We start from the raw sequence: 26,335 nt of genomic DNA, 5'->3' as shown, positions 1-26,335 counted from the left end.
AGGAGGCTGCAAGAACAGCCCTAACCAGAGATCCCTTTGTTTTTCTCCAGGCGCTCTGATTTGAAAATGGGAGAGAGGGTTTCTTCCTCACTGGCACCATCATATCTCCCTTCCTTCCTCAGTCGGTGGCGGGCTGACAGCAAGCAGGCAGGTTCTGTGGGACCACAGGCTCTGCCTCACAGGACTAAGGTAACTCTGGGGAGGTGGGTCAGGGCACCAGATGGACAGTGGATTTCTTGCTGGCATCTTGGCCTTGCTCTCTTTTCCCTCCCACGCTGCATCTTTCTTCACAGCCGCAGCGCTGCTCCCTCTCAAAGCATCCCACCTAGATCCATCCCATTTGTCCGCCTGTGGCCCTTCTGCCTTTGCAGCCCTCCAGGAGAGCCTTTGGGAGGCCCTGAGCTGTCCCCTCACACAGCTTCTGGGGTTTCGCCACTGGTCTGGTCCTTTCAGGAGGAAAGGGCAGGCCCTTTTCACCGCTCTCTTTGCAGGACGTGGCGGTGGGCATGGAAGACTCTCCAGAGGACAGCAACTCCTCTGCAACTGCCAGCACAAGCCAGCTAAGCTGGGCAGGTACACGGGAGGGATCTGCAGGCCGGCCATGGCCCATCTGGCCAGGCGGGCTCAGCATCACCTCCTACGTGGGCTTCTGCCTGCATCGCTTCTTCTGCGGCTGCGTAAGGCTGGTGTCTAGAAGGAAAGCTGCGTGCCCGGTCTGCTCTCAACCATTTGACCGTGTGCTGCACAGCGTGCGAGACGACCACAACAAAGAGGAGCACAGGTTCAGCCCTTCTTCCCGCTGCCAGAGGAACGGTGCCGGGGAGAGGGCCCGCAGCAGATCCCCGCAGTGGGGAAAAGATCTCCGCAGCTGGTTTGTGGACACCAAGGACTATGACGACTCAACATGGAGAAAGAGGAGGAGAACAAGTCCTCCAAGTCGTGGCTGCACTCCCAGGGATAACGCAGCTCCAGGGCCCTCCAAGGGCAGCCCCCAGTTGGCTCCCGCACCCTGTGCTGCTGGGGAGCAAACCCTGCCAACGCAGAGAGAAGAGAGCAGATCCCTGCAGCAGGGCTATGGTCTCTGCAGCCGGTTTTTGGAGATCATGGACGACCGTGACTCAACAAGGAGGAGGAGGAGGACAACAAGGAAAACAAGTTCTCGATGTGGTGACCAATCCCCAAGGGATGATGCAGCTGCCGGGCCCTCCAACGCCAGCTCCAAGCGGGCTCCCTCCCCCAGGGCTGCTCGGGAGGAAACTCAGCAGAGGCGGAGAGAGCGGAGCAGATCCCCGCGGCGTGGCTGTGATCTCCGCAGCCAGTTTTTGGAGATCACGGACGACCAGGACTCAACAATGAGGAGGAGGAGGACAACGACAAGGAACGCAAGTTCTCAACGTCGTGCCCGATCCCCAAGGGATGATGCAGCTGCCGGGCCCTCCCATGCCAGCTCCAAGCGGGCTCCCGCCCCCAGGTCTGCTCGGGAGCAAACTCAGCGGAGGCAGAGAGAGCGGAGCAGATCCCCACGGCGCGGCTGTGTTCTCCGCAGCCGCTTTGTGGACACCAGATTATGACCCCTCAGCAGGGAGGAGGAGGAGGAGGGTTTCAGCGCTCCAGAGATGCACGTCGGACAAACACTCGGGGTGCTGCGGTTGTGGCGGGGGCAGATTGCGACCCTGGCTGAGGGAGGAGCACTGCTCCTCCTTGACTTCTGCAAGGCCAGAGAGGAAGAGGAGGAAGAATCCAGGAAGCACCAAAACTGCCCCCAGCAGGGCCCAAGCTGCACAAAAGGCACCAGAAGCCCACCCTGTCTCTCCTCCCAGTGCTGCCTCTGGCCAGGAAGAGCTCGGAGAGACCTTCCAGAGACTCAGACAGCTCTGCTGGCTGGTCTGCCTGCCCACAGGTCCCTCGAGGAAGAGCTTTAATCCACGTTCAGCTTTTGGGATCACCTTGCAAAAACAACACCTGTTTGGAACCAACAGGCAGAAAAGCCCAAGCCAGAATTAAAAACACTTGTTGGCCTTGCATGTGTAATTTACGGGGTGTTTCCTTCTCTCTAGGTCTTGGAGCAATTGGTAGAAATACCCAGTGTGGGAGGTTTCTGTCTTGGGATTGGGAAAGCAGTGTGCTTGCATGGGCCCACCTTGCAATCTCTTCTTTTTACATATGGAGTTCAAGTCACTCCAACGGAAATGGGCTGGATGAGCCAACCGTGAGCCGGACTGAAACGGGCTGAACGGCCAGGCCCTGCGGGTGCTGCTCAGCGGCACCAAGTCTAGTTGGAGGACAGTAACTAGCAGTGTCGCCCAGGGTTCAGTACTGGGCCCGCTGCTGTTGAACATCTTCCTTAGCTAATGGTCTGGATGATGGGGCAGAGTGCACCCTCAGCAAGCTGGCAGATGACAGCAGACTGGGAGGAGTGGCGCTTGGGCCAGGGGGTCGTGCTGCCGTCCCCAGGGACCTGGGCAGGCTGGAGAGATGGGCTGGCAGGGACCTCATGCAGTTTAGCAAGGGGAAGTGCCAAGGGTGCTGTGCGGCTGACGAGCAGCAGCACAGGCTGCCCAGGGAGCTCATGGAGTCTCCACCCTTGGAGATGTGCCACGGCCCTCTGGACATGGTCATGGACAAGCGGCTGCAGGTGGCCCTGCTTGAGCAGGGGGGTGGGAGCACCTAGGCGACTTCACCCTCCAGGTGACCTCCAGGCCAGCCTCAAGTAGCCGGTGATTCTGTGAAATGGATGCCCAGAAGAGGATCCAGCCACCAACGCTGTCACCCTCAGGCAGCCATTGACAGCTGCCCCAGGAAGCTGCAGCCCGTGGAGAGCCCAGGCTGGAGCAGGCTCCTGGCAGGAGCTGTGGCTGCTGGAGAGGAGTCCAGGCAGCAGCAGGTTCTGTGGCCGGAGCTGTGGCCCGTGGGGCCCAGGCGGGAGCAGGGGAACGGTGCGAGGAGGAAGGGGCGGCAGAGGTGAGGTGCTGTGGGCCGCCCGCAGCCCCATTCCCCATCCCCCTGCGCCGCTCCGCGGGGAAAGGGGGCCGAGGAGTGGGGAAGGGAGGAGTGAGGCTGAGTCTGGGAAGAGCAGGGCTGGGGGAAGCTGTTTCCGTTTGGTTTTGTTGCTGCTCTCCTGCTGCTTTTGGAATTGGCAACAAATTACATCAACCTTGCCCCGGTCAGGCCCCCCTCGCCTGGGAGGGGGCGCAGGGCGGCTCTGTGAGGGGAGGCCCAGACTGCGCTTGCCCGCCCGGCAACAGCTGCGCCATTGGCCACGGCTGAGCCAATCAGCGGAGCTGGTGGGGGCTGTCAGTCACAGCCGGCCTGGGGCAGGGCCGGAGGGGCCGGAGGCGGAGCGGCCTGAGGAGAAATGGGTGAGAGAGGGGCCGGGGGCAGCCGGGGGGGCCCCACTCAGCGGCCTAAAGCAGTTACCACCAGTGTAGCACTGGTTCCGGACACCCCTGGTCAAAGCAGCACAAGCCCATTTCCCTTTGCCCACCCTTCCTGGCTGCTGGGTGCAGCCGAGCCAGAGGCTGGGCAGGGGAGGGCTCATGGCGGCAGAGGAGAGCGCGGCCTGATGGTGGTGAGCGCAGGGTCGCTCTCCCGCCTCGGCTGCCCCTTGGCCTGGTGCTGCTCAACACGCCGCTGCCGCACACAGGCCGGGCAGTTTCCCTGTTGAGCGCTGGGGACAGCTGCCGCACAGGAAGGGGGAAATGGCTCTGCTGCGTCCTGCTGCGGGAGCTGGGCTCAGCCATGGTGTTGAGGGCCAAGAGCGGGTGATGTGCAGACAGCTCAAGGCGGGACTGGCTGTGCATCTGCCTTGCTGCTCTCCAGGTCCTCGGGAGTACGTGGAGGCCTCCGTGACCAGCAGTGGGAAGTATGCGGCTCCAGCGTACGCCACCTGTAGATGTCGCAGGGCAAACAGGGAGCTCACGCCTGGACCAAGTGAGTAACAGCCCTCCAGCCGTTCGTTCAGACCAAGCAAGCAGACTTTTTTTAGCCCGGCGTTCGTGGGGTACAAAACAGTCAGCCCACCCCTTGAGTGAGCTGTGCATGCTTTCAGGCAGCTGGCACTTCTGCAGCTGGTCAGGAGAGCCCGTCCAGGTGAAGCTGCCTCCTTGTCTTGAAAAACAGGCCAGAACGCCACTGCTTTTGTGCTGTTCTCCTCTGCCCTAGCTGATGACTCCGCTGGCAAGTCCAAGAGACACATCTGTAAATGCCCGCCTCTGCAGTGCATGTCCTTCCGGCCCAGGGCCGTCAAAGCAGACCTCCCTGCAGGTAAGTGAACGCTTGGACATGCATACCCTTGGTCTTGGAAGTTGTTTCTCCCTCCTGGTGGGAGCACACACCAAGGCTTTATTGCGAGAGAAGCAAGTGGGGAGTGCTCCTGGCTGGATGCAGCTCCCTTGGCAGATGCTTGTGCCCCTCTCTCGGCCCCCAGGTCCGATAGGAGCCTTTCCCCCCACCCAAGCTGTGCTGCCGGCTCTTGGGAAATGGGGGTACCAAGGGTGGATGGTTTTACCACAGCCGGGGAGTTCCTGCCAACCTGTCAGGGAGGTTATCATGCAGTTACATGTTTTTCAGGAGGCCAGCAAAGAAGTTTTCCAAAGATACTGTCCCAAGGAAAGTGCAGGGTTTAGCTCTGATTGCTCTCTGTGTGGATTGTGTCTGGCCTCAGGCAGGCGCACAGTAGCTTTCAGACAAGGCATGGGAGTATTCCAGGGTGAAGTGAGCAGTCAGGATCCAAAGTCTGTTTTGGTTAAGGCAATCAGGGGGAAATGTGCGGTTGGAGCCTTCTGCGTCTCTTACCCTTTGATTTCAGTGCTGCCCTCTAGTCGGAATCTTGTACTGGTTTTGCTGAGGCAAAAAATTAAATGGAGAAAGCAGATTTTCCTCCCACACACACACACGCTGCCCCAGCTCAAGGTGAACAGAGAAAGTCTGTGGGGGTGCTTGTTTTATTAAACGTTTATCAGATATCCAGCCTCAGGGGAGTTGTGTACAGCGAATGGCTGCAGGTGCCTGGGGCGTCACTTGACCAGCCTCACCTGGAAGGCGAAAAGGAGAAAAAGGTGAGCATGGGGACTTGTTATCAGTTTGTCTGGGTCCCTGTTGCCCTGCACGCCCCCTGAGCCAAACAGCGTTTCTGGACAGTCAGCCTGCGTCTCTCTGTGTCCCCTTTTGGTCAGGGCTGGGGGTGGGTGCAGTGGAGGTTCAGCGTCCTGACCGAGCAGAGTTGTTTTCAGCGATGGCCGTCTGTCAGGACAAGGGTGCTGATGTGCACTGGCCATTCCTCATTGCACACTGCAGTACGTGTGCCTTGCGGCTTCCAGCTCGCTGCACCTATGCCCGTGGCACGCTTACTGGAAACCTGTATTAGCAGAGCATTCAAAATGTCCTGATGCTGTTATGCATTGGCTTTTTCTCTGTTTTGGGGGAGGAATGTGAAGAAAAGAGAAAAATAGCTTAGGAACAGATAAAACACATGCCTCGGGTTTCATGAGAACACGAAAACAAATGACCTGACCCATCCCCTGTGCGCGAAGTGTTACCATTTTAAGGTCGGGATCTTTTAAGGATGCCTAGAAGGGCCTGAACTTCTTAGGGAAGGAAAAAGTAAAAAACCTTTGATCACATTGGATCAGGGAGTTACCGAGTGTTTTCACGCACAAGGACCTCTTGTGCCACTGACACCCATACTGGCTGACCCTGTGTTGTGCTGTCCTCCTGCAGGGTGGTGTGTGTCTGTCTAATGACAGGAGCTTTGGAGGCTTCTCAGGTGTCATTAGAGACTAAAAGTATGATTATTACTGCGGCGGCCTGAGGTTATGAGGGAAACAAAGATTTGCAGGGGAGAGGACACTTTATATTAGCCGTTAGATTTTGTTGACAACACAGCTTTTGTGGGTCACTGACAAGACGACCATGGAGGTGGTGGCTGAGCTTCTGTAATGGAAATTCTGTTGTTCTGGAATTGAAACCCAAAGCAGCCTCCAACAGTCTTAGGCTCCTGAATCTGGAAGCATACGGTTCTTCTGTCAAAACTGAAGATGATTCAGTTAGAGGGAGAGGCTGTTTGGAAGTTGTAGTAGGTTGGGGACAGAGGCCAGTTGGGGGGTGGGGCCCTCGGGGTGGGGGCTGTTTCTACCCTGTGCCCTTGGCCTGGTACTCACAGCTGGGAAGGGGCTTTCCAAAATGCTGCTGGAAGGAGCCAGATGTGGCCACCTCCGGCACGGGCTCAGGGTCTGCTGCCAGCCTGCTTTGAAATCAGCTCTTCCCAGCAGGACATTGCCCAGGAATAACACTGAATGTTGCTGTTCTCCTTCAGGAAGCATGGTACCCATGAAGCAGAGGCAGAGCTGCGCCTGTGCCAGGAGAAGACTTCACGCACTGCTGGTTCTGATGGTGACAGTTCCCACCATCTGTCCAGCTCAGGAAGATGCAGGTAAGATGGCACCGAGGGGCACTGACTGATTGTGGCTTCTCTTGCAGGAACAGGATTTAACAGCAGAGGGGAGGCAGAACGCAAGGGCCCATGAGGTCCAAAAGTGCCTCCAACAGCTGGTGCAGTCACGATGAGAGCAGAGGGAGAAGAGAAGGAGATGCAGGTGACCTGGCTGGGACAATGCTTCTGAGGTAACGTCTGCCACCCAAACACAGAGACAGACAGAGGCGTTGGGAGGTCGTGGAGTGGGTGAGAAAGGTGCCTGGGAGAGAGGAGAGCGTGGGGAGATGGGAGACAGAGGTGGAGATGGAGGGGAAAAAGCCAGGGTGTTGGAGGTGAGGCGGCTCCTGCTGTGCAGGTGCTTGTGAGGTCAGTGGTGGCTGAGTAGGTGTTAGGCCAGGAGCCAGCCCCTGGCTTGTGCAGATGCTAGTGAGGTCATAGGCACGAGAGTAGGTGGTAAGTTATGAACAGGCCCCTGGCTTGTGCAGCTGCTTGTGATGTCATAGGTGGCTGAGTAGGTGGTTGGGCAGGAACATGCACCTGGCTTGTGTAGGTGCTTGTGATGTCACCTGATCCCAAGCAGGTGACAGGGCAGGAGCAGGCATCTGGCTTCTGCAGCTGCTTATCACAGAATCACAGAATCATATAGGTTGGAAAAGACCTTTAAGATCATCGAGTCCAACCATAAACCTAACACTGCCAAAAACCACCACTACACCATGTCTCTAAGTACCTCATCCAAACGTCCTTTAAATACCTCCAGGGATGGCGACTCAACCACTTCCCTGGGCAGTCTGTTCCAATGCTTGATAACCCTCTCGGTGAAGAAAAATTTCCTAATATCCAGTCTAAACCTCCCCTGGCGCAACTTGAGGCCATTTCCTCTTGTCCTATCACTTGTTACCTGGGAGAAGAGACCGACCCCCACCTCTCTACAACCTCCTTTCAGGTAGTTGTAGAGAGCGATGAGGTCTCCCCTCAGCCTCCTTTTCTCCAGGCTAAACAGTCCCAGCTCCCTCAGCCGCTCCTCATAAGACTTCTGCTCCAGACCCTTCACCAGCTTCGTTGCCCTTCTCTGGACACGCTCCAGTACCTCAATATCCCTCTTGTAGTGGGGGGCCCAAAACTGAACACGGTATTCGAGGTGCGGCCTCACCAGTGCCGAGTACAGGGGCACAATCACTTCCCTAGTCCTGCTGGCCACGCTATTTTTGATACAAGCCAGGATGCCATTGGCCTTCTTGGCCGCCTGGGCACACTGCTGGCTCATATTCAGGCGGCTGTCAACAAACACCCCCAGGTCCTTCTCTGCCAGGCAGCTTTCCAGCCACTCTTCCCCAAGCCTGTAGCGTTGCATGGGGTTGCTGTGGCCCAAGTGCAGGACCTTGCACTTGGCCTTGTTAAACCTCATACAATTCACCCCAGCCCATCGATCCAGCCTGTCCAGGTCCCTCTGCAGAGCCTGCCTACCCTCCAGCAGATCAACACTCCCACACAACTTGGTGTCGTCTGCAAACTTACTGAGAGTACACTCGATCCCTTCGTCCAGATCATTGATAAAGATGTTAAACAGAACTGGCCCCAACACAGAGCCCTGGGGAACACCGCTAGTGACCGGCCGCCAACCGGAGTAAACTCCATTCACCAGCACTCTTTGGGCCCGGCCGTCCAGCCAGTTCTTTACCCAGTGAAGAGTACACCCGTCCAAGCCATGAGCAGCCAGTTTCTCCAGGAGAATGCTGTGGGAAACCGTGTCGAAGGCTTTACTGAAGTCTAGATAGACAACATCCACAGCCTTTCCCTCATCCACTAGGCGGGTCACCTTGTCATAGAAGGAGATCAGGTTGGTCAAGCAGGACCTGCCTTTCCTGAACCCATGCTGGCTGGGCTTGATCCCTTGGTTATTCTCTACATGCCGTGTGATAGCACTCAGGATGATCTGCTCCATCAGCTTCCCCGGCACCGAGGTCAGGCTAACAGGCCTGTAGTTCCCCGGGTCCTCCTTCCGGCCCTTCTTGAAGATGGGTGTCACATTCGCTAATCTCCAGTCAGCAGGGACTTCCCCAGTTAGCCAGGACTGCTGGTAAATGATGGAAAGGGGCTTGGTGAGCACATCTGCCAGCTCCTTCAACACTCTCGGGTGGATCTCATCAGGCCCCATAGACTTGTGAGTGTCTAAGTGGTGCAGCAGGTCACTCACCATTTCCCCCTGGATTATGGGGGCTCCAGTCTGGTCCCCGTCCCTATCTTCCAACTCCAGGGGCTGGGTACCCATAGAACATTCAGCCCTGCTAATAAAGACTGAGGCAAAGAAGGCATTAAGTACCTCAGCCTTTTCCTCATCCTTGGTCACTGTGTTTCCTCCCCCATCTACTAGGGGCTGGAGATTCTCCTTACCTCTCCTTTTGCTGCTAATGTATTTGAAGAAGTGTTTTTTGTTGTCTTTTATAGCAGCAGCCAGACTGAGCTCTAACTCAGCTTTGGCCCTTCTAGTTTTCTCCCTGCACAGCCTCGCTACACCTTTGTAGTCCTCCTGAGTTGCCCGCCCCTTCTTCCAGAGGTCATAGACTCTCCTCTTTCTCCTCAGTTCGAGCCAGAGCTCTCTAGTCAGCCAGGCCGGTCTTCTTCCCCGCCGGCTCGTCTTTCGGCACCTGGGGACAGCCCGCTCTTGTGCCTTTAGGACTTCCTCCTTAAAGAATGTCCAGCCTTCCTGGACCCCTTTGCCCATAAGAGCTGCCTCCCAGGGGACTCTCTCGACCAGTCTCCTAAACAGGCTGAAGTCCGCCCTCCGGAAGTCTAAGGTGGCAGTTTTGCCGACCCCCCTCGCCGCTTCTCCACGTATCAAAAACTCTATCATTTCATGATCGCTCTGCCCAAGACAGCCTCCAACCATCACATCGCTCACAAGTCCATCTCTGTTGGTGAACAAGAGGTCCAGCGGGGCACCTTCCCTCGTTGGCTCACTCACCAGCTGCGTCAGGAAGTTATCTGCCACACGCTCCAGGAACCTCCTGGACTGTTTCCTCTCTGCTGTATTGTATTTCCAGCAGACATCTGGCAGGTTGAAGTCCCCCACAAGAACAAGGGCTAGCGATCGTGAGGCTTCTCCCAGCTGCTTATAGAATAGTTCATCTGTCTCCTCATCCTGGTTGGGGGGTCTGTAATAGACTCCCACCACAATATCTGCCTTGTTGGCCTTCCCCCTGATTCTGACCCATAGACACTCCACCCTATCATCACCATCATCGAGCTCTAAACTATCCAGACTCTCCCTGACGTATAGGGCTACCCCACCACCTCTCCTGCCTTGCCTATCCCTCCTGAAGAGTTTATGTTGACCCTGACGACTGAGGAGCTGATAGGCCAGGAGCAAGCACACATCTTGAGTGTCCAAACCCTCATTTCTAAGGTGCAAACCCCTCTTTTAGGTCCCAAAGCCTCCCTTTTAGAGCCCAAAGCTTTGGTTCTAGGGTTGAAACCTCATTTGTATGGTCCACACCCTCATTTCTCGGCTCAAACCCTAATTTCTAAGTTCCAAGCCCCGCTTTTGCAGTTCAAGGACTCATTTTAAGGGCCCAACACATCGTCTTTAAGGCCCAAAGTCTCACTTTGAATGTCAAAAGCCTCCTTTTTAGAGTCCAAAGCCTTCTTTATAGGGTCCAAAGGCTCAGTTTCTGGGACCAAAGCCTCATTTTCAGGAACCGTAGCTTCATTTTAGGATGCAGTCTGCAATTTTGAGGGCCCAAAGCCTCATTTTAGGGAGCAAACTCCTCAGTTAGGGAACAAAGCCTCATTTGTTTCATGTCCAAAGCCTCATTTTCAGGGTGCAAAGCCTCACTTTTAGGATCCAGCCAGTCATTTTCAGGGTCCAAGCTGCATCTTGGGTGCCCAAACACTCATTATGAGCGGCCAAAGACCCATTTTTAGGGTGCAAAGCCTTACTTTTTGGTACCAAAGCATCATTTCAGGACACAAAACCTAATTTCAGGGTTTGAAACCTCATTTTCATTTCCAAAGCCCCATTCTTAAGGCCCAAACTCTCCTTTTGAGGGTCCAAACTCGCATTTATAGGGTCCAGCCCCCTCTTTTACAGCTCTAAGCCTCAACTGTAGTGCCCAAAGCCCTGCATTAGGGACGCAAGCTTCAGTTCTTGGGTTCATAGAGGAACCAATAGGTTCCCCTCTTTTTCAGCCTGCAAAGCCTCATTTTTAGCATCTAGCCCATCATTTTTAGGGCCCAAAGCCCCGTTTTAGGGCCGAAATCCTCATTTTTCAGGGTCCAAGCCTGTGTTTTAGTACCCATGGCCTTTTTTGAGGCCCCCCAGTTTCAATTTTAGCGTCCAAAGCCTCATTTGTAGGGTCCAAGCCTCATTTTTAAGTTCCAAGGTTTATGCTTTTAAGGTTCAAGACTCCTTTGAAGGGCCCAGAGCATCGTTTTGAAGCCCTAAAGTCTGCTATTGAAGGTCCAAAGCCTCATTTGTAGGGTCCAGGAGCTCAGTTTCAGTTTGTAAAGTCTCATCCTCAGGGTCCAAAGCATCGCCTTTAGGATCCAGCCAGGCATTTTTAGGGTCCAAGATGCGCCTTGAGCGTCCAAACCCTCATTTGGAGGATCCAAAGCCCTCTTTTGGGGCTCAAAGCCTCAGTTTATGTCGGAGTGGGAGACAGACCCGGAGTAACGATGAATCTCAATATGAGTATGGTCGTTCTCGTTTATTCAGATTACTTAACAGGTTTATATAGAAGCTAAGCAAAGCACGCGCTAACAGCGACTATTCTATTGGATAACTATACTTGTCCACGCGCTTAAAACAATTATATGATTGGTACAAAGTTGCCGTTCACGCACTGTTCACAAAGGGGGGTTTATCAGCACTTTCCCAGACTTAGTCCCGCTTATCTTGTTTTACCAAGTACTCCTTCTGCTGTTCTCAAGGGAATTTCACCTTGATCTCTGGCTCCCAGGCCCCATCAAAGGCTGGATTGCTCACATCAATTAAGCTGTATCCTTTTTCACTTAACCATTCTTCCACAATTTTAAGGTCCCAAAGCCTCCATTTCAGGGTCCAAAGCTTTGATTCTAGGCTTGAAAGACTTGTTTTGATGGTCCAAACCCTCATTTGAGGCTACAAGCCCTCCTTCATAAGTTCCAAGCCCTCCTTTTAAGGTTCAGACTCATTTTAAGGGCTCCGAGCATCATTTTTCATCCCCAAAGACCGACTTTGAAGCCTCATTTTATGCTCCAAAGCCATGTTTTTAGTTGCCAAAGCCTCATTTTCAGGGTCGAAAGCCTCCCTTTTAGGATCCAGCCAGTCGTGTTAGGGTCTGAGCCGCATTTTGGATGTCCAAACATTCCTTTGGAGTGCCCTAAGACCCATTTTTAGGGTGCAAAGCCTTAGGTTTGGAACCAAAGCACGATTTTAAGGCACAAAACCTAATTTCAGGCTTCAACACCCCCGTTTCATTGCCAAACTCCCATTTGAAGGGCCCAGAGAGCCATTTTGAAGGCCCCAACCCTCAGTTTCAGGGTCGAACGCTCATTTATAGGGTCCAACCCCCTCTTTTACAGCCCTAAGCCTCAACTGTAGTGCCCAAAGCCCTGCATTAGGGACGCAAGCTTCAGTTCTTGGGTCCATAGAAGAACCAATAGGTTCCCCTCTTTTTCAGTGTCCAAAGCCTCAGGTTTTGCATTTAGCCCGTCATTTTTAGGGCCCCAAGCCCCCTTTATAGGGCCTCAAATCCTCATTTTTAGGGTCCAGACTGTCTTTTAGTACCCACCGCCTTTTTTGAGGGCCCAGTTTCCTTTTTAGGATGGAAAGCCTCACTTTGAGGGCAGAAGGCCTCTTTTCAGGGTCCAGAGCTCTATTTAGAGTGTCCAAAGCCTCGTTTTTCCTTTCCAAAGTCTCTTTTTAGGCTCCAAAGCCTCATTTGTAGGGTCCAAAGGCTCAGCTGTAGCTTGCCAGGTCTCCTTTTAAGAGTGCAAAGCCGCATTTTTAGTTTCCAAAGCCTCATTTTCAGGCTCCAAAGCAGCATTTTTAGGATCCAGCCAGTCGTTTTGAGGGTCCAGGCTGCATCCTGAGTGTCCAAACTCTCATTTTTGTGCTCCAAACCCCTGTTTCAGGGCCAAAAGTCTCATTTTTGTGTCCCACGGCCTCATTTTGAGTCCAAATCTTCAATTCTACAGTTGAACGCCTCCTTTTTAGGTCCCAAAGCCTCATTGTTAGGGTCCCAAAGCCTCATTTATAAGTTCCAAGCCCCCCTTTTAAGGTCCAAAGACTCATTTCAAGGGCCCAGAGTGTCATTTTTAAGGCCCAAAGTCTGGTTTGGAAGATCCAAAGCCTCTTGTTTAGAGTGCAAAGCCTTATTTATAGGGTCCAAACCTGTCTTCCTAACAACAGCCTTTTTTAAGGACACACACTTTCAGTTCCATGGTCTAAACCCTCACTTTTATGGCAGAAAAACCTCATTTTAGGCTCCAAAGCCTCATTTTTATGGTCCAGAGGCTTCATTTCAGTTTGCAAAGTCTCCTTTTTAGAGTCCAAAGCCACATTTTGTGTTTCCAAAGCCTCCTTTTCAGGCTCCAAAGCAGCATTTTTAGGATCCAGCCAGTCATTTTGAGGATCCAAGCCACATCCTGAGTATCCAAACCCCCATTTTTATGGTCCAAAGCCTCTTTTAGGGCTCCAAGCTTCATTGTTAGGGTCCAGCGCTTTGATTGTAGTGTTGAAAGGCTTTTTATGGTCCAAACCCTCCTTTTTATGGTCCAAACCCTCCTTTTTATGGTCTCTGGTTCCCATGCCCAGCTCCCTGCTGACACCATGGGCATCCATGTCCCTCCGTGTGTGATGGATGCCATCTCTCGTTGTTTTTACTTTCTGTCCTTGCTCTGCCTACGTCTGTAGCTGGGTCTGCTCTTGTTGAGGCAGGGTCACTTTTAACTGACACTTGCCACAGTAAGAAGGGGTTTCAGAAAAGAGTGCCCATGAATTGAGAGGCCAGGTAAAACATCTTACAGCAGAAATCTCAGTAGGCTGTGGCCAGTAACTATGTTGCGAATGAGCGATTTAGGTCGCTCAAAAAAATGACCGTCAAAGGTATTAGCAAAAGTGGTTTTAATGTGATTTATAAAAGTGCGACTTTACAAAGTTCAATGGCAAGGTTCACTCCACTAACGGAAGAAACATACACAGGAAAATTGGGTTACACTCGAGTTCAAGTGATTCACAGAGAGACCGAGGATACAAAGGGTACGGAGGACCCTCCCGTTGAGTCACGAGGTTCAGAATAGACCCCCTTGCTTTCTAAACTTCTGATGGAGCTTAGGTGCGGCTACAGCCCAGTCTTAGTCTCGGACTTGGACAACAGTTTATATCTATTGGAAGGCATACGAAGAGTAATGAAGAGCCTCCTGTTGAGTCACGAGGTTCAGAGTAGACCCCCTTGCTTAGGTGCGGCTGAGTCCAATCTTAGTCTCAGACTTGGACAATGGTTTATGTCTAAGGGATTATATAGGCAAGATTTATCAACTCAGCATGCAATTGAAGTTACCAAGACAGAATCAATGTTACCTGCAAGGTTATGCGCGATATCAGTCGCTTACCAAAGATCTGCCGTTGGTAAAAGGTCTCTCTTCCTTGAGGAGCAACCTTGAGAGCTGTCCCAGCTCAAGGGGAGATCACCGCCATGCAGCCACGCTGCCTAGCAGGGAGAGCTCAAAGAAGGCTCCCTTTGCCTGTCATATTTATAGATAAAGCGGTTGTCTCGCAGTCAAATTACATGCAATAGGAGCGATATGCATGAGGCTCCTTGTACCCACAACTTCTTTGTTCCTTGAGAAATGAGTCTTGGAAAAGCCACCTGCTATTCCTGCGTTAACTGCATGATCGGTGTTCCAAGCTCATATGCATCGATGCTCACTGCGTCGCTCCTTGGTGAGTGGTTGCAGCACTTGTTTTTTTTCCTGGCTTGTGTTGCCCTCTCTCTCTCTCTTACTGTTTTCCTTTTCATTACATTTTTTTTCCTAATTATTAAACTGCTCTAATCTCAACTCACAGGTTTTCTTACTGTTCTAAGTTTTCTTATTTTTCAGGGCACATCCACCTGCTCCAGCATGGGGTCCTCCACAGGCTGCAGGGGGGATATGTGCGCTACCTTGGTCCTCCATGGGCTGTAGGTGGACACTCTGCATCACCATGGTCTTCACCGCAGGCTGCAGGGGAATCTCTGCTCCGGTGCCTGGAGCACCCCTCCTTCTTCACTGACCTTGGTGTCTGCAGAGTTGTTTCTCTCACATATTCTCGTTCCTCTCTCCTGGCTGCTGTTGCGCAGCATTTTTTTCCCCTTCTGAAATATGTTATCCCAGAGGCGCTACCATCGCCACTGATGGGCTCAGCTTTGTCCAATGGCAGGTCCATCTTGGAGCTGGCTGGAACTGGCTCTGTCGGACATGAGAGAAGCCTCTGGCATCTTCTCACAGAAGTCCCCCTTGTGCCCTCCTCCCCCCGCTACCAACACCTTGCCATGCAAACCCAATACATCAGGCAGGACTCTAGGACTCGGGGCCAGGGAAACTTCTCCCCTGGCTCACGGGCAAGAATGTGGAGGCAGGTCCATGCCCAGTAGATGCCAGGGGCACCTCCCAGGAATCTCCAGGTGTCTTTTGGCTTCATCTGGAGACAGCTGAAGAGCCAGGTAGCATACCCAGACTCCTCCAAGGTAGCTAGCCGAGGAGTTTCTTGATGTAGGAGGCAGGTCCGTGCCTGGAGCTCCCCAGTACTCCTCCCAGGCAGCTCTTGAAGTCTTTCAGTCTCCTGTGGAGGGAGCTGAAGTCCAAGGTAGCAGCCACCCACTCCCTCAAGGTAGCTACCCAGTGAGGTTTTGTGTACGTTGGAGGCAGTTCCATGCCCAGGAGCCCCTGTGGGACCACTGTGAGGCATCTCCTGGAGAATTTTGGCCTCCTGTGGAGGGAGGAAAAATCCTGGGTAGCATACCCAGACTCCTCTAAGGAAGCTAGCTGGGAGTTGTCTTTGATGTAGGAGGCAGGTCCATGCCCAGTAGCTCCCCAGGACTCCTCCCAGGCAGCTCCCAACTTCTTTTTGCCTCCTGTGGAGGGAGGAAAATCCTGGGTTACCGCCCCCGACTCCTCCAAGGTAACTAACCAAGTAGTTTGGCATATGCTGGCGGCAGGTCCATACCTGGTAGATGCCTGGAACTCCTCTCGGGAATCTCCGTGTGTCTTTTGGCTTCCTCTGGAGACATCTGAAGACCCAGGTAGCATCCCCACATTCCTCCAAGGTAGCTACCCCAAGAAGTTTTCTTGAGGTCGTGTTACATAAGAAAAAGCTCCAGTGTAAAGATGCCTTCCAAGACCTGTGCAGTAGAACTTGACCAAGAGTGACCTTACCTATGCAAGTGGCTTTGCTGTGAGAAGAAACCAGGCCAAAACAGCTGAAAGCGGCAAAGTTGCAACAAAAGCAGGCAAACTCAGCTAATAAATATGCATTAAGCGCACGCCAAGGCAGATCGATACTGACATACCTTGCTGTACATCGTCAAGACAAATACTGTTGATAGCCACTAAGTGGAAAGAATTAAATAGCCTCTTCTTCCAGCTATGATGTCAAAAGGCAGGGAGCTCTGTTCCCAGGGCAAATACTTGTGGGCACGTTAAAAAAAACAGGTGCTGTATAAAATTGTGTGAGACTTGGGTACAAAGTTGCACGGTGATAATCGGTGATGAGAAAGATTCATGGTAGAAAAGAGAAGGAAAACACCACTTAGGAAAACCTGAGAGTGACAGGATGGTTTAGCAAAAGGGGAGAAGAGGCTGTGTATGTGCAAGGGCTTTCTTTTTCAGCTCACAGGAAAGACAGAAACTTGCGCCTTCAGGGTGACTGTGCTGGTCACATGCCACAGAGCACACTCGGGAGCAGGCAGTTCAGCTGCGAGGAGCCTGGCACGCTTGCCTTGGTCTTCCTCAGCTCTCGGCTCTCTGCTACTTGAATTTTGAACGCAGGACGTGTTGCTTGGGAGGATCCATGGGCAAAAGAGAAGCTGGGGTTCATTTCTTCTAGTAACCTATTGGAACTAGCAACTCCTCCCTAACATTTGGTTTTCCAGTGGTAACAAGCAGATAGTAGAGTGCTTTAGTCATTTGGATGGATCGGACACGAGTGTTGGAGAGCCAAGCCTGGCAGTTCTGGCTTCTCCAAGTGTATATGTGAATGACAGCTTGTTTTGCCAAACTCTTGTAATATTGTGAAGCTTCCTGGGGGAGGGAAGAAGGAGAGCACTAAGCTCCTGGAATCTCAAAATCCCAAACTCTTGCTGGGAGTTTACAAGAGGACCTTGCCAGCTGACCCCCCCCGTGTGTGGTACCAGACCACTGAGTTACCTGTGGTAGGCACGGTCATAAAGAACAAAACCAATCCCACCCATCAGATTAGCAATCCAATGTGTATTGAGGTAGTCCAAACCAGAGAGGTGTGGCAGTATCATCATGCCTGTGGATAGGATTTTCCAACTCCTCTTCCAACTGAAGCCCGGCACATAGCACACAGTGCTCATTCATATGGCTTCCACCAAAGGACAGAGCCCAGGTTGCTTCCCATCCACCACGTTTTTAGGTCAACAGAGTTGATTTGAGAAAGCTACAGCAACACTGAAACATTTTGAACCACATTTAAAACATCCCGACAGGTGCTGGTCCCTTAGGATCCACGTGGCCAAGGTCAGCAGGTCAGGGGTGGCCGTGTCACAGTGGGCAGCAGAGTCAGCACTGGTCGTGTCACCGTGGTGTCAGAGTGGGGTACAAAAGGGGCCGCAGGGCGGTGGGTCCTGCACCCTGGAGGAGTGTCCATAGGACAAAGGCAGGGATGAGCTCCCACATGGCTGTCGCCACCAAGGAGCAACCCGCCAGCATGAGGCGGACCAAGATGGACTTCTGGAACGGGATGGAGCACACCTTCATGATGCCCAGCATCACCAGCAAAGGTACAGGCATCCACAGGCACCGCAGGAGTGTGGTCATGGCCAACAGTTGCAGCGTTGCGTGGGTGAGACTCAGCACTGCAGCCATCTCAGGGGCGTCAGCATGTGGGGCTGAGGACAGCAGTGATACTTTACATCTGCCAATGCGCCACAGCTCAGGGGGTGTTGGAGGGTCGAGAGCTGGCAGTCACAGAGCGTGACCTGATTTTCCTTTGCTTTCCAGAGCGAACAGCCGTCTGGGACGCAGTGGCCGGCTATGTTCAAGAAGAGCTCTTGCTGCGCAAGGTGGGGCGACACCCACATCCTCCTAGTCAACCCAGAGGGGTGGGGAGTCCCCATGGCCCTGGGGCATGGCCTGCAGTTACTCTTGCCCTCCTCAGAAAGCAGGAAGCTCACCCCAAAAGTCCCCAACCCAATGGACAAAGAGGGCTCATGCAAGGGTGGTATCACCTCTGGTAGGTGGTAATGTACCACAGGGCTGATCCTGCTCACTGGAAGCCCCCTGGATGCCCTCAGGCTGCTTCTGCCCTGACTCCAGCACTAATTTTTCGGAGGCGGAAGGAGAGGACTCGGCAGCTCCTCCTTAAAGCTCTTGCCACTGCCCGGGCTCATGCCTCTGACCAGCAGGAGTGGGCAGGACCCAGCCTGAAGCACCATCCCTGGTCAGGGCTACCTCCAGCTCTTCCCTCCAGCCAGTCCTCACCCTTCTGCCCTTCCCTTCTCTTCCACTCGCAGGGGGTCCGGATTCCCACCCTTGGCTCCTTCGATGTTGTCCCCAAATGGATTCAGGTTGGGGACAAGGCCGTGATTATCCAGAGGCCCCTGTTTCGGTTGGCCAGGAACCTTGCAGGTGTCCACAACCTCAGGGACAACAAGGACTACCTGCCTGGTAAGACTGCCCATTAATCCCTGGCCGGATGCATGGTCAAGGTGAAGGGGGCTATCGCGTCCCTTCCCTGGGTCTGAGACGCTTCTCTAAAGCCAACTGCCCCCTCTGCGGAGCAGGTCCGAAAATGGGGCCTTTCTGGGCAATGACTGCAATAAGCAGCCCTTGGGAAACGCCCGCAGAAGGGCCGCTGGGTGAGCGCCTCCATCCCTCTTGTGTGCTTTTCCAGGCAATAAGGAGCTGGAGCCCCTCAAATACGCCAAGGTGGCCGCAGCCGCCTCTGTGTCCCGACGGAAAGTGGAGGCCTGCATCCAAGGCACCATGTCCCTCCTCTCTCACTGCCTGGGGAAGGGGGAGAACGTCGCCCTTGTCCTGAGGGACATAGGCTTGCTTCTCATCGAAGGCATGAGAGTACAAATGAAATTTTTTTACAACTTCCTGGAGAGGATGTCTGGGAAGGAGAACTTGGAAAAAGCTGCTTTTGAGGTGAGTGTTTTGGCTTCTCCACGGCTCAGGCAGTCCCACAGCAGTGCTCCAGCACTGCTTGCATGTGGCCCGCCAGGACATAACCAGCCACCCAGGCCAGGCGAGAGCTACGGTCCTACCGACTCTCACTGCCTCGGGCTCCCCCAATATTGAGTGCCCCAGCCATGCTGAGGACGTCGTGCCATCTTCGTGCTCCTCCATTGCAGGTCCCCCAGCTGCTGGACATGGTGGTGTCCCAGGTGGTACCTGTGGCCTCACTGACATTTTCTGGCCGTGTCATCATCTTTCCTGAGTGAGTACATCTGCGGATGTTGCCTCTAGTTGCTCAGCTGTGGTTTGGTAGCATTTGCTCCATGTGACCACAGGTGTCCTGCCATGGGGGCACCAGGCAGTGACATGTCCCCAGCCCATAGTCATTCCTGTGAGGCAGATCCGATGGGAAAGATGGAGGACTTTTAGGCAACACTTTCTTCCCATCATGGCCTGGACTTCTTTGCAGGGTGACTCCCTTTCCCAGGACGGTCCTCGGGGATGGGGTGTAGTCAACTTGGGGAAAAAAAAAGGAGTTTTTGTGCAGTGCCAAAATCTGCTTGTGAGCAGGTGATCGTGGCAAGCGGCAAGGGCTGGTGGTGCTGTGGATCATGCTGGTGTCATCTCTTTGTCTGCAGGTTTGAACTGGAGTTTGTGCCCAAACCACCACCCAGGGCCCCTGTCAAGCACTTGAGAAAAGTCCCTGGTGAGGACAAGCGGAAGGAAGAAGAGGTTTTGCCAGCTCTCAGGCAGGGCAAAAAAGGTAAAGCTGCTCCTGGCGCCTTTGCATAGCATAGCCAACCAACTTCTGGGATATAGTGGGGAAAATCCTCCGGTGAGGATTGTCAAAGGACTCCGATTTGCGCCAAAGCTTCATGACAGCTCAGCACAGCCTTTTCTGCTCATGACTCATTGGCTTCCACAAAACGAACCCCCAGGGAGGGATGTGCCCAAGGGAACAGTGGGAAGATGGCAAGCCAAGGCCCCCGGGAAATGACCCCTCTGCAAGGGTCCCTGTCCCGTCACCGGCACCACCCAGCTCCTCTTTCCCAAATCTGGTGCCGATAACACAGTCACAAAACCACGTTGACTGTGGAAATGAGGAGCTGGGCAAGAGCTGGTGTCAGGGTGGCTGCGAGGGGAGCAGAATGGCCCTCTCGGATGTTTTGGGAAGAGGCCTGAGCACCACTATGCGTCACCAGCGCCGGCGATGTCCCAGCGATGCTCTTCTGACAAGGTCTCTCCTTCCCGGTTCCAGTGGGATTTGCTGAACTGCCCTTGCCTGCCCGTTCAAGCTCGACTCCTAATGAAGCCCCACAGCTCCGGGAAATGAAGGAGATGGAGAAGAGGAAGAAGTCTCGGGTCAGGTGAGTCTGGAGATTCAGGGCTGGCGTCTGCACAGGCTTGTTTTCTGACCCAGCAAGAGCCCATTCCCCAGCCCCAAACACTCGCCGTTCATCACTGCCCAGCAGTGGTGAAGGCAGCACCCAGAGGGGCAGGATGAGGCTGCTGGGAGCCCTGCATTGCACAGGCCTGGCTCCTCTCCTCCCCAGCGTGGCCTCCTAAGCTGTGCATGGGGACAGCCGTGTGTCAGCCGAGGGTCCTAGCTCAGGGGGTTTCCTCTCCTGAGCTGAGGGCAGCCATGGGCTGAGCTGCCAGCAGCTGTGCAGACAGGCACATGGCTCATAGGGACAGGATGAGGCCCCAAACCCATCGTGTCCTCAGGCAGACCCCTCCCGTTGTGTCCTTTCAGGTGGCTGCCACTGATCCCAGGGGACTCCTCTGGAATAAAACAGCCTGTGACCAGCCAACCCAAGGGCAAATCCAAGCTCGAAGGCCAAGCGTCAAAGCAGAGTCGAGCGCAGGCAGCAAAACCTGGGAGGTGCAGAGGAGGAGGACAAGGAGAAAAGAAAGTTCCCGTTGGAAGCAAATTGCTGTCAATGAGCTCTGAGGCTGGGCTGCCTGAGGAGCCCACCTACAAGGTCTTCATTCCACAGCCACCAAGACCTGAGGCAGCACCATTACTAAAATCAAGGCCTGAGATGTTCTGGTCAGTGGTGAAAGAACCGCAGAAGACCGTATTAGCGGGATACAGCTTTGAGCCCTCCCTTTTGGTGCCACCAATGTACGAGGAGTCCAGGTCTACGCAATGCCACCCACTGAAGACCAGATCGGTGGTCTCCAGGATGGAGTGGCCTTGGCTGGAGTGATCAGGGCTTGGGGTGCCCGGAGCAGAGGGAGCACCACTGCGGTGGCAAAACAGGTACGTGATTCAGATCTGTGTCGTTCTTGGGTGCTACTTCCTTGTAGAAATGCCGAGTTAGAGAGACAGTGGGGACTCTTCAAAGAGCCCTTAGTTCTGATTGATGTTCCCACCTTGGGCTCTTCCATCACCAGGGGCGAGGTACTTCTTTTCCAATGTTGCCCTCTCTTCTGTAGCCTCAGAAAACACACAAGGCCGTGCTATTTGGCCGTGTTTGGAAGGCCTAAGTAACCGCAAGGCTGCTCTGGGCTGGAGAGGGGACTGTTTCTTCCCAGCTTGTTGCTCCTTTAGATCCCCAGTGGGAAGAGAAAGGCTTTTTGGGTGGGTCTGGCCCGGTGCTTTGGGAGCAAAGTGCTGCTGCTGGAGAGGCTGCACGGAAAGGGTACATAGAGGGAGAGAAACAGGTGCCCTCCCCTCACTGTCCTGACCTGAAGCCATCCAAGGGGTCTGGGTGTGGGCAAAGAGCTCCCCAAAGCTGCAGTATTGTTTTAGAAGGGTCTCTCTTCTTTTGCAGAAACCCACCCATCTTCGGGACCCAAGGAGCTCGGGAAAGAGATGAATAAAAACACAAAGGAGACGTTGCAAAAGACCATGGACTGTTTTAACTGTTTGCGGTCCTTTTTAACGGTCCTTCACCGGAAAAGGGGAGAGGGCTTTGACAGTTGGCCATGGCTCTGAGATCAGCCCAACATGGTGCTGGAAGCAGGGCCATCACAGAGACCTTCCCTCAGGACCTTTTCCATCCGAGGGACCTTTTGCATGGCCGCTATGGACAGGAACCCGCTTTCTGGGGCAGGAGAGGGCAACCAGGCACTCGGAGCAATGTGGGGAACAACTGAACATCCCTGGAGGGGAAAGGAGAGGATGCGAGTGCAGCTGGGGAGGCATGGAGGGCACCTATGTGCAGGGGCAGTGGAGGCCAGCTGAGCTTTCACCCAGGAGCGTAAGGGACCAGGGAAGGAGAGAGAGCAAGGCTGAGCCCAGCTCTGCTGGGCTGGACTTTCTACTTCCACTTGGGGTAGAGCCAGGGCTCTTTACTGTGCTCTTTCTCTCCCAGTTTATCCAATTTATAGCCAATTTAGATCTCTTACTTAGGAAATCCTCCGAGCAGGTCTGCCTTTTGGCCATCCTGTGGGCCACCCACACTTGACAGAGAAGGTCCATCTCCAGTCCCAGCCCTATGGCACTCATGTAGCCTGCTGTTACCTGGCACTTTCCTCCTTGCCCAAACCCACCCTATTCAACCCAGGAACCCAACCCTCCTAACAGGAAGCTTCTGCTTAGGACAATCTGCTGGTCAGCTTAGTCAGCAGGGCTAGTTGAAAGCCTACGCAGCAGCACATGCCTCCTGCCTGACCAGTTTTCTTTCTATCCCAGAGGAGCTCGACTCGATGGTGATAACGCCATTTCTAGCTTTCCTTGGGAGACAAGGGGGACCAAAGCTCTTGTATCACAGCTTGGCTTGGTCTGAGAAGGCAGGGCAAAAGCTGTGTGGTGGTCACAGACAAGGCTGTCCTGGGCTGTGAGCTGTGCAAATGCCAGCAGGAAGCTCTGGGAACTCTTTGCACATGTGCCAAAGCATTCCTGCTGCTACCCCAAGGCCTGCCAGCATGAGCCACGGACGCTGGAGACGGGTGTTTCAGCCAGCAGGCCAGGGGAAGGTAGAGTTGCCTCCTCTCCAACGGGAGGCTGCCCAGCTTTGGAGCAGGCGTGCTCTGGTGGGGTCAGACCAGGTGCCTTTGCTGTCTCCTGGCCTTCATGTGCTTCTCATGCTCATGGACAGCCCCATCTCTGTTGACAGTCTTTCTGAAATGGGGATTTGGAGCAGTGGAAGTTGTTTCTCCCTCCTGCTGGGAGCACACACCAAGGCTTTATTGCGAGAGAAGCAAGTGGGGAGTGCTCCTGGCTGGATGCAGCTCCCTTGGCAGATGCTTGTGCCCCTCTCTCGGCCCCCAGGTCTGATAGGAGCCTTTCCCCCCACCCAAGCTGTGCTGCCGGCTCTTGGGAAATGGGGGTACCGAGGGTGGATGGTTTTACCACAGCCGGGGAGTTCCCGCCAACCCGTCAGGGAGGTTATCATGCAGTTACAGGTTTTCAAACAAGCCAGCAAAGAAGTATCTTTCCAAAGATACTGTCCCAAGGGAAGTGCAGGGTTTAGCTCTGATTGCTCTCTGTGTGGATTGTGTCTGGCCTCAGGCAGGCGCACAGTCGCTTTCAGACAAGGCATGGGAGTATTCCAGGGTGAAGTGAGCAGTCAGGATCCAAAGTCTGTTTTGGTTAAGGCAATCAGAAGAAAGATGTCCAAAGAAGAGCAACGAAGCTGGTGAAGGGTGTAGAGCACAAGTCTTCTGAGGAGCGGCTGAGGGAACTGGGGTTGTTTAGCCTGGAGAAAGGGAGGCTGAGGGGAGACCTTATTGCTCTCTACATCTACCTGAAAGGAGGTTGTAGAGAGGGGGGGGTCGGTCTCTTCTCCCAGGTAAGTAGTGATAGGACGAGAGGAAGTGGCCTCAAGTTGCACCGGGGAGGTTTAGACTGGATGTTAGGAAATTTTCCTTCACTGAAAGGGTTATCAAGCATTGGAACAGGCTGCCCAGAGAAGTGGTTGAGTTACCGTCCCTGGAGGTATTTAAAAGACGTTTGGATGAGGTGCGTAGGGACATGGTGTAGTGGTGGACTTGTAGTGTTAGGTTTACGGTTGGACTTGATGATCTTAAAGGTCTTTTCCAACCGATACAATTCTGTGATGCTGTGATTTGGGGGCAAGGGCCACCCTGCTGCCGCCCTCAAAATTCAATCCCTGACCTTGAGCTAAGGTTGTTCTGAGGACACCGTCACGAGTGAGCAGTGAGTGTCTGCAAAGCCCAAGGTCGCTTTGTAGGGGCGGATCTTTCTGCACAGGTTTGCAAGAGATCTGAGGGTGCCAGGCTGGGAATTGGAACATCTTGTGCAAGCGCCAACATGGAGAGATCTACCCAGAGCCAGGAGCTCAGTGCTGGGGTGAGGTGTGTCTCACCAGGGAGCCTGTAGTGTCACCCTGTCCAGCTGAGCTTGTCAAATCAGGTCCTTCTGCTGAGGGAAATCATGAAGTCATGGACTAAATCAAGTCAGAGGGCACATGGATTGCTCTCCAGCCCAATCCTGTGCTCAGAACAGGTCCCATCAGGCTGCTCGAGGACATGCCCAATTGAGGTATGAACACCACCAAAGTCTTGCCCCTCTGGCTGCAAGATCTGCGCCCACTTTGGGTGAAAAAGCCCTCCTTTCTAAGGCCCAAATCCCTCATTTTTTGACTCATGTTTAGGGCACAAAGCCTCGTTTCTTAGAGTCCATTTTTCAGGGAACATAGCCTAATGTTTAGGATCCCGTCTGCAAATTTTAGGGACCAAAGCCTCATTTTTCGGCTCCAAACCTTCATTTTAGGTGAAAAGCCTTCAGTCGGGCCTGACGCCTGATTTTCAGGGTCAACGCCTCAGTTTTAGTTTGCAAGGTCTCATTTTTAGAGCCCAAACCTCACTTTAAGACACAAAAGCTCCTTTCAGAGTCTAAAGCCTCATTTTAGTTTCCAAACCCTCAGTTACAGGGCTCAAAGCTTCATTTTTAGGGTCCAGTTTCTCATTCACAGGATCCAAACCCCTCTTCTACGGCTCAGAGTCTTAATTTTAGGGCTCATAATCTTAGTTTTAAGGTCCAAAGCTTCATATTCAGGGTCTAATCTCTCATTTTTAGGGCCAAACTCACTTCTTGACGGTCCAAAGCTACATTTATAGAGTCTGAATTACATTTTAGGGTCCTGAGTGTCATTTTTTGTTTCCAAAGTCTTATTTTTAGAGTCCTAAGCATCAATTGTATGGCACAAAGCCCTAGGGTTGTCAAGCATTGGAGCAGGCTGCCCAGGGAAGTGCTGGAGTCACCATCCCTGGAGGGATTTAAGAGACATGTAGAGAAACCTAAATGATTCTACGATTGTATGATTCTAAAATTGCCCCCAAGCAGCTTTGGAGCAAGCTGCACAAAGGGCACCAGCAGCCCAGCCCAGCCCTCCTCCCAGAGCCACCTCTGGCCAGCAAGAGCTCAGAGAGAGCTTCTAGAGACACGGACAGCTCTGCCAACTGGCCTGCCTGCCCACAGGTCTCTCAAGGAAGAGCTTTAATCCCTGTTCAGCTGTTGGGATCGCCTTGGGAAAACAATACTCCTTTGGTGCCAAGAGGCAGAAGAGCCAAAGCCAGAATTCAAAGCACGTGTTGGACTTGCATATGTAATTCATGGGGTAGTTTTTCTCTGTAGGCGTGGAGTCACTTGGTGGAAACTGGTAACTGATGGGACTGGTAAGAGCGCAAGTGTTGTGCAGCCAGGGAGCCCCTGGCACTCGGGGAAGCCCAGCAGCTGCCGCCTGCGGCAGGAGCCCAGGCTGTGTCAGCTGCGTGGTTGTCTGGCGCAAGGGGACACGTCCCCCTGCGGCCCCGTGTCACAAAGGGGCAGTGATGCGGCACCCGCCCGGCGCTTGTGAGCTCAGCTGGCCAGGGCTTGGGATCCTGAAGAGCGAGCCAGCGAAAGCTAGTTGGGCTGAGCTGGCCTTCGGGATAACTCAGCTCCTTCCTTTGCTACTTGCGTGCCTACTTTTTTCCAGCCATTGCTGCTTTACTGCCCACTTCTCCTCAACTTCCATCCTCTTTCAAAGGTAACTGTGATTTGACTTTCAGGACAGCTCATAGAGGAGGTAGATACGGGATAAAGTATAGGCTGGTCTGTAGCTTCCGAGCTCCAGGCTGAGCTATTACACCTTTAGAGGCTGGCCAAATATGGGCTATGGGTAGAGTTCCTATTTGTTTAATTCTTATTTCTTTGCCATGTGCTAGGATGGGTAAGTAGAGGGGTGGCAGTGTTGTCTGAGGCGTTGGGCCCAGTCTAGAATGACAAGAAGCCCACCCTGACTGATGAGGTAGGAAGGGAGACAGAAAAGGAGCACGGCAAAGGCAGCCTTTAAAGCAGCGGCCGAAAGCCGGTCACTCCTGCGTACAAGATGGGCCAGCGTGTGCTGGAGAGCCAGAGGGCTCTGCTGCTAACGCTAGCCACAGGTAAGCAGCAGGTCCTCTTCAGAGAAGGTGACCAGCAATGCAGTGTTTCAAAAGGGCCTTGGTAATTGCTGTCAGTTGACAGCAGACAGAGTCCTGTGACAGGGACACTAGGGCCATCAGCCTGCAGCTCTGCAGCAGTTACAGCTGCCACTGAAACACTTTGGATGGCGGATGCTGCTC

The 26,335-nt window shown here is 53.6% G+C and overlaps 1 protein-coding gene across 1 annotated transcript; it reads left to right on the top strand.

Annotated features, from left to right (window-relative positions):
* Positions 1–17,300: 17,300 nt before the first annotated feature.
* LOC142403695 (uncharacterized) lies at positions 17,301–21,027 on the top strand. The gene is made up of 8 exons (XM_075489909.1): positions 17,301–17,418; positions 17,639–17,700; positions 18,151–18,304; positions 18,531–18,787; positions 18,994–19,079; positions 19,456–19,580; positions 20,076–20,184; positions 20,571–21,027. Exons 1-8 carry the CDS (start codon positions 17,301–17,303, stop codon positions 21,025–21,027), a joined length of 1,368 nt encoding a protein of 455 aa, XP_075346024.1.
* The last annotated feature ends 5,308 nt before the right edge of the window (positions 21,028–26,335 follow it).

The sequence above is a fragment of the Mycteria americana genome, unplaced genomic scaffold, assembly GCF_035582795.1.
Source record: "Mycteria americana isolate JAX WOST 10 ecotype Jacksonville Zoo and Gardens unplaced genomic scaffold, USCA_MyAme_1.0 Scaffold_42, whole genome shotgun sequence".
NCBI classification, from domain to species: Eukaryota; Metazoa; Chordata; class Aves; order Ciconiiformes; family Ciconiidae; genus Mycteria; species Mycteria americana.
The sequence above is the reverse complement of the archived record's forward strand: the minus strand, read 5'-3'. Positions and strand labels throughout refer to the sequence as shown.

What these genes read in the sequence shown, in the direction of transcription:
- LOC142403695 (XM_075489909.1), top strand. Translation starts at nt 17,301, where the DNA reads ATGAGCTCCCACATGGCTGTCGCCACCAAGGAGCAACCCGCCAGCATG. An exon ending in TGGAAAAAGCTGCTTTTGAG is followed by an intron (nt 18,788 to 18,993) that starts GTGAGTGTTTTG and finishes CCTCCATTGCAG; the next exon opens with GTCCCCCAGCTGCTGGACAT. An exon ending in CGTGTCATCATCTTTCCTGA is followed by an intron (nt 19,080 to 19,455) that starts GTGAGTACATCT and finishes CTTTGTCTGCAG; the next exon opens with GTTTGAACTGGAGTTTGTGC.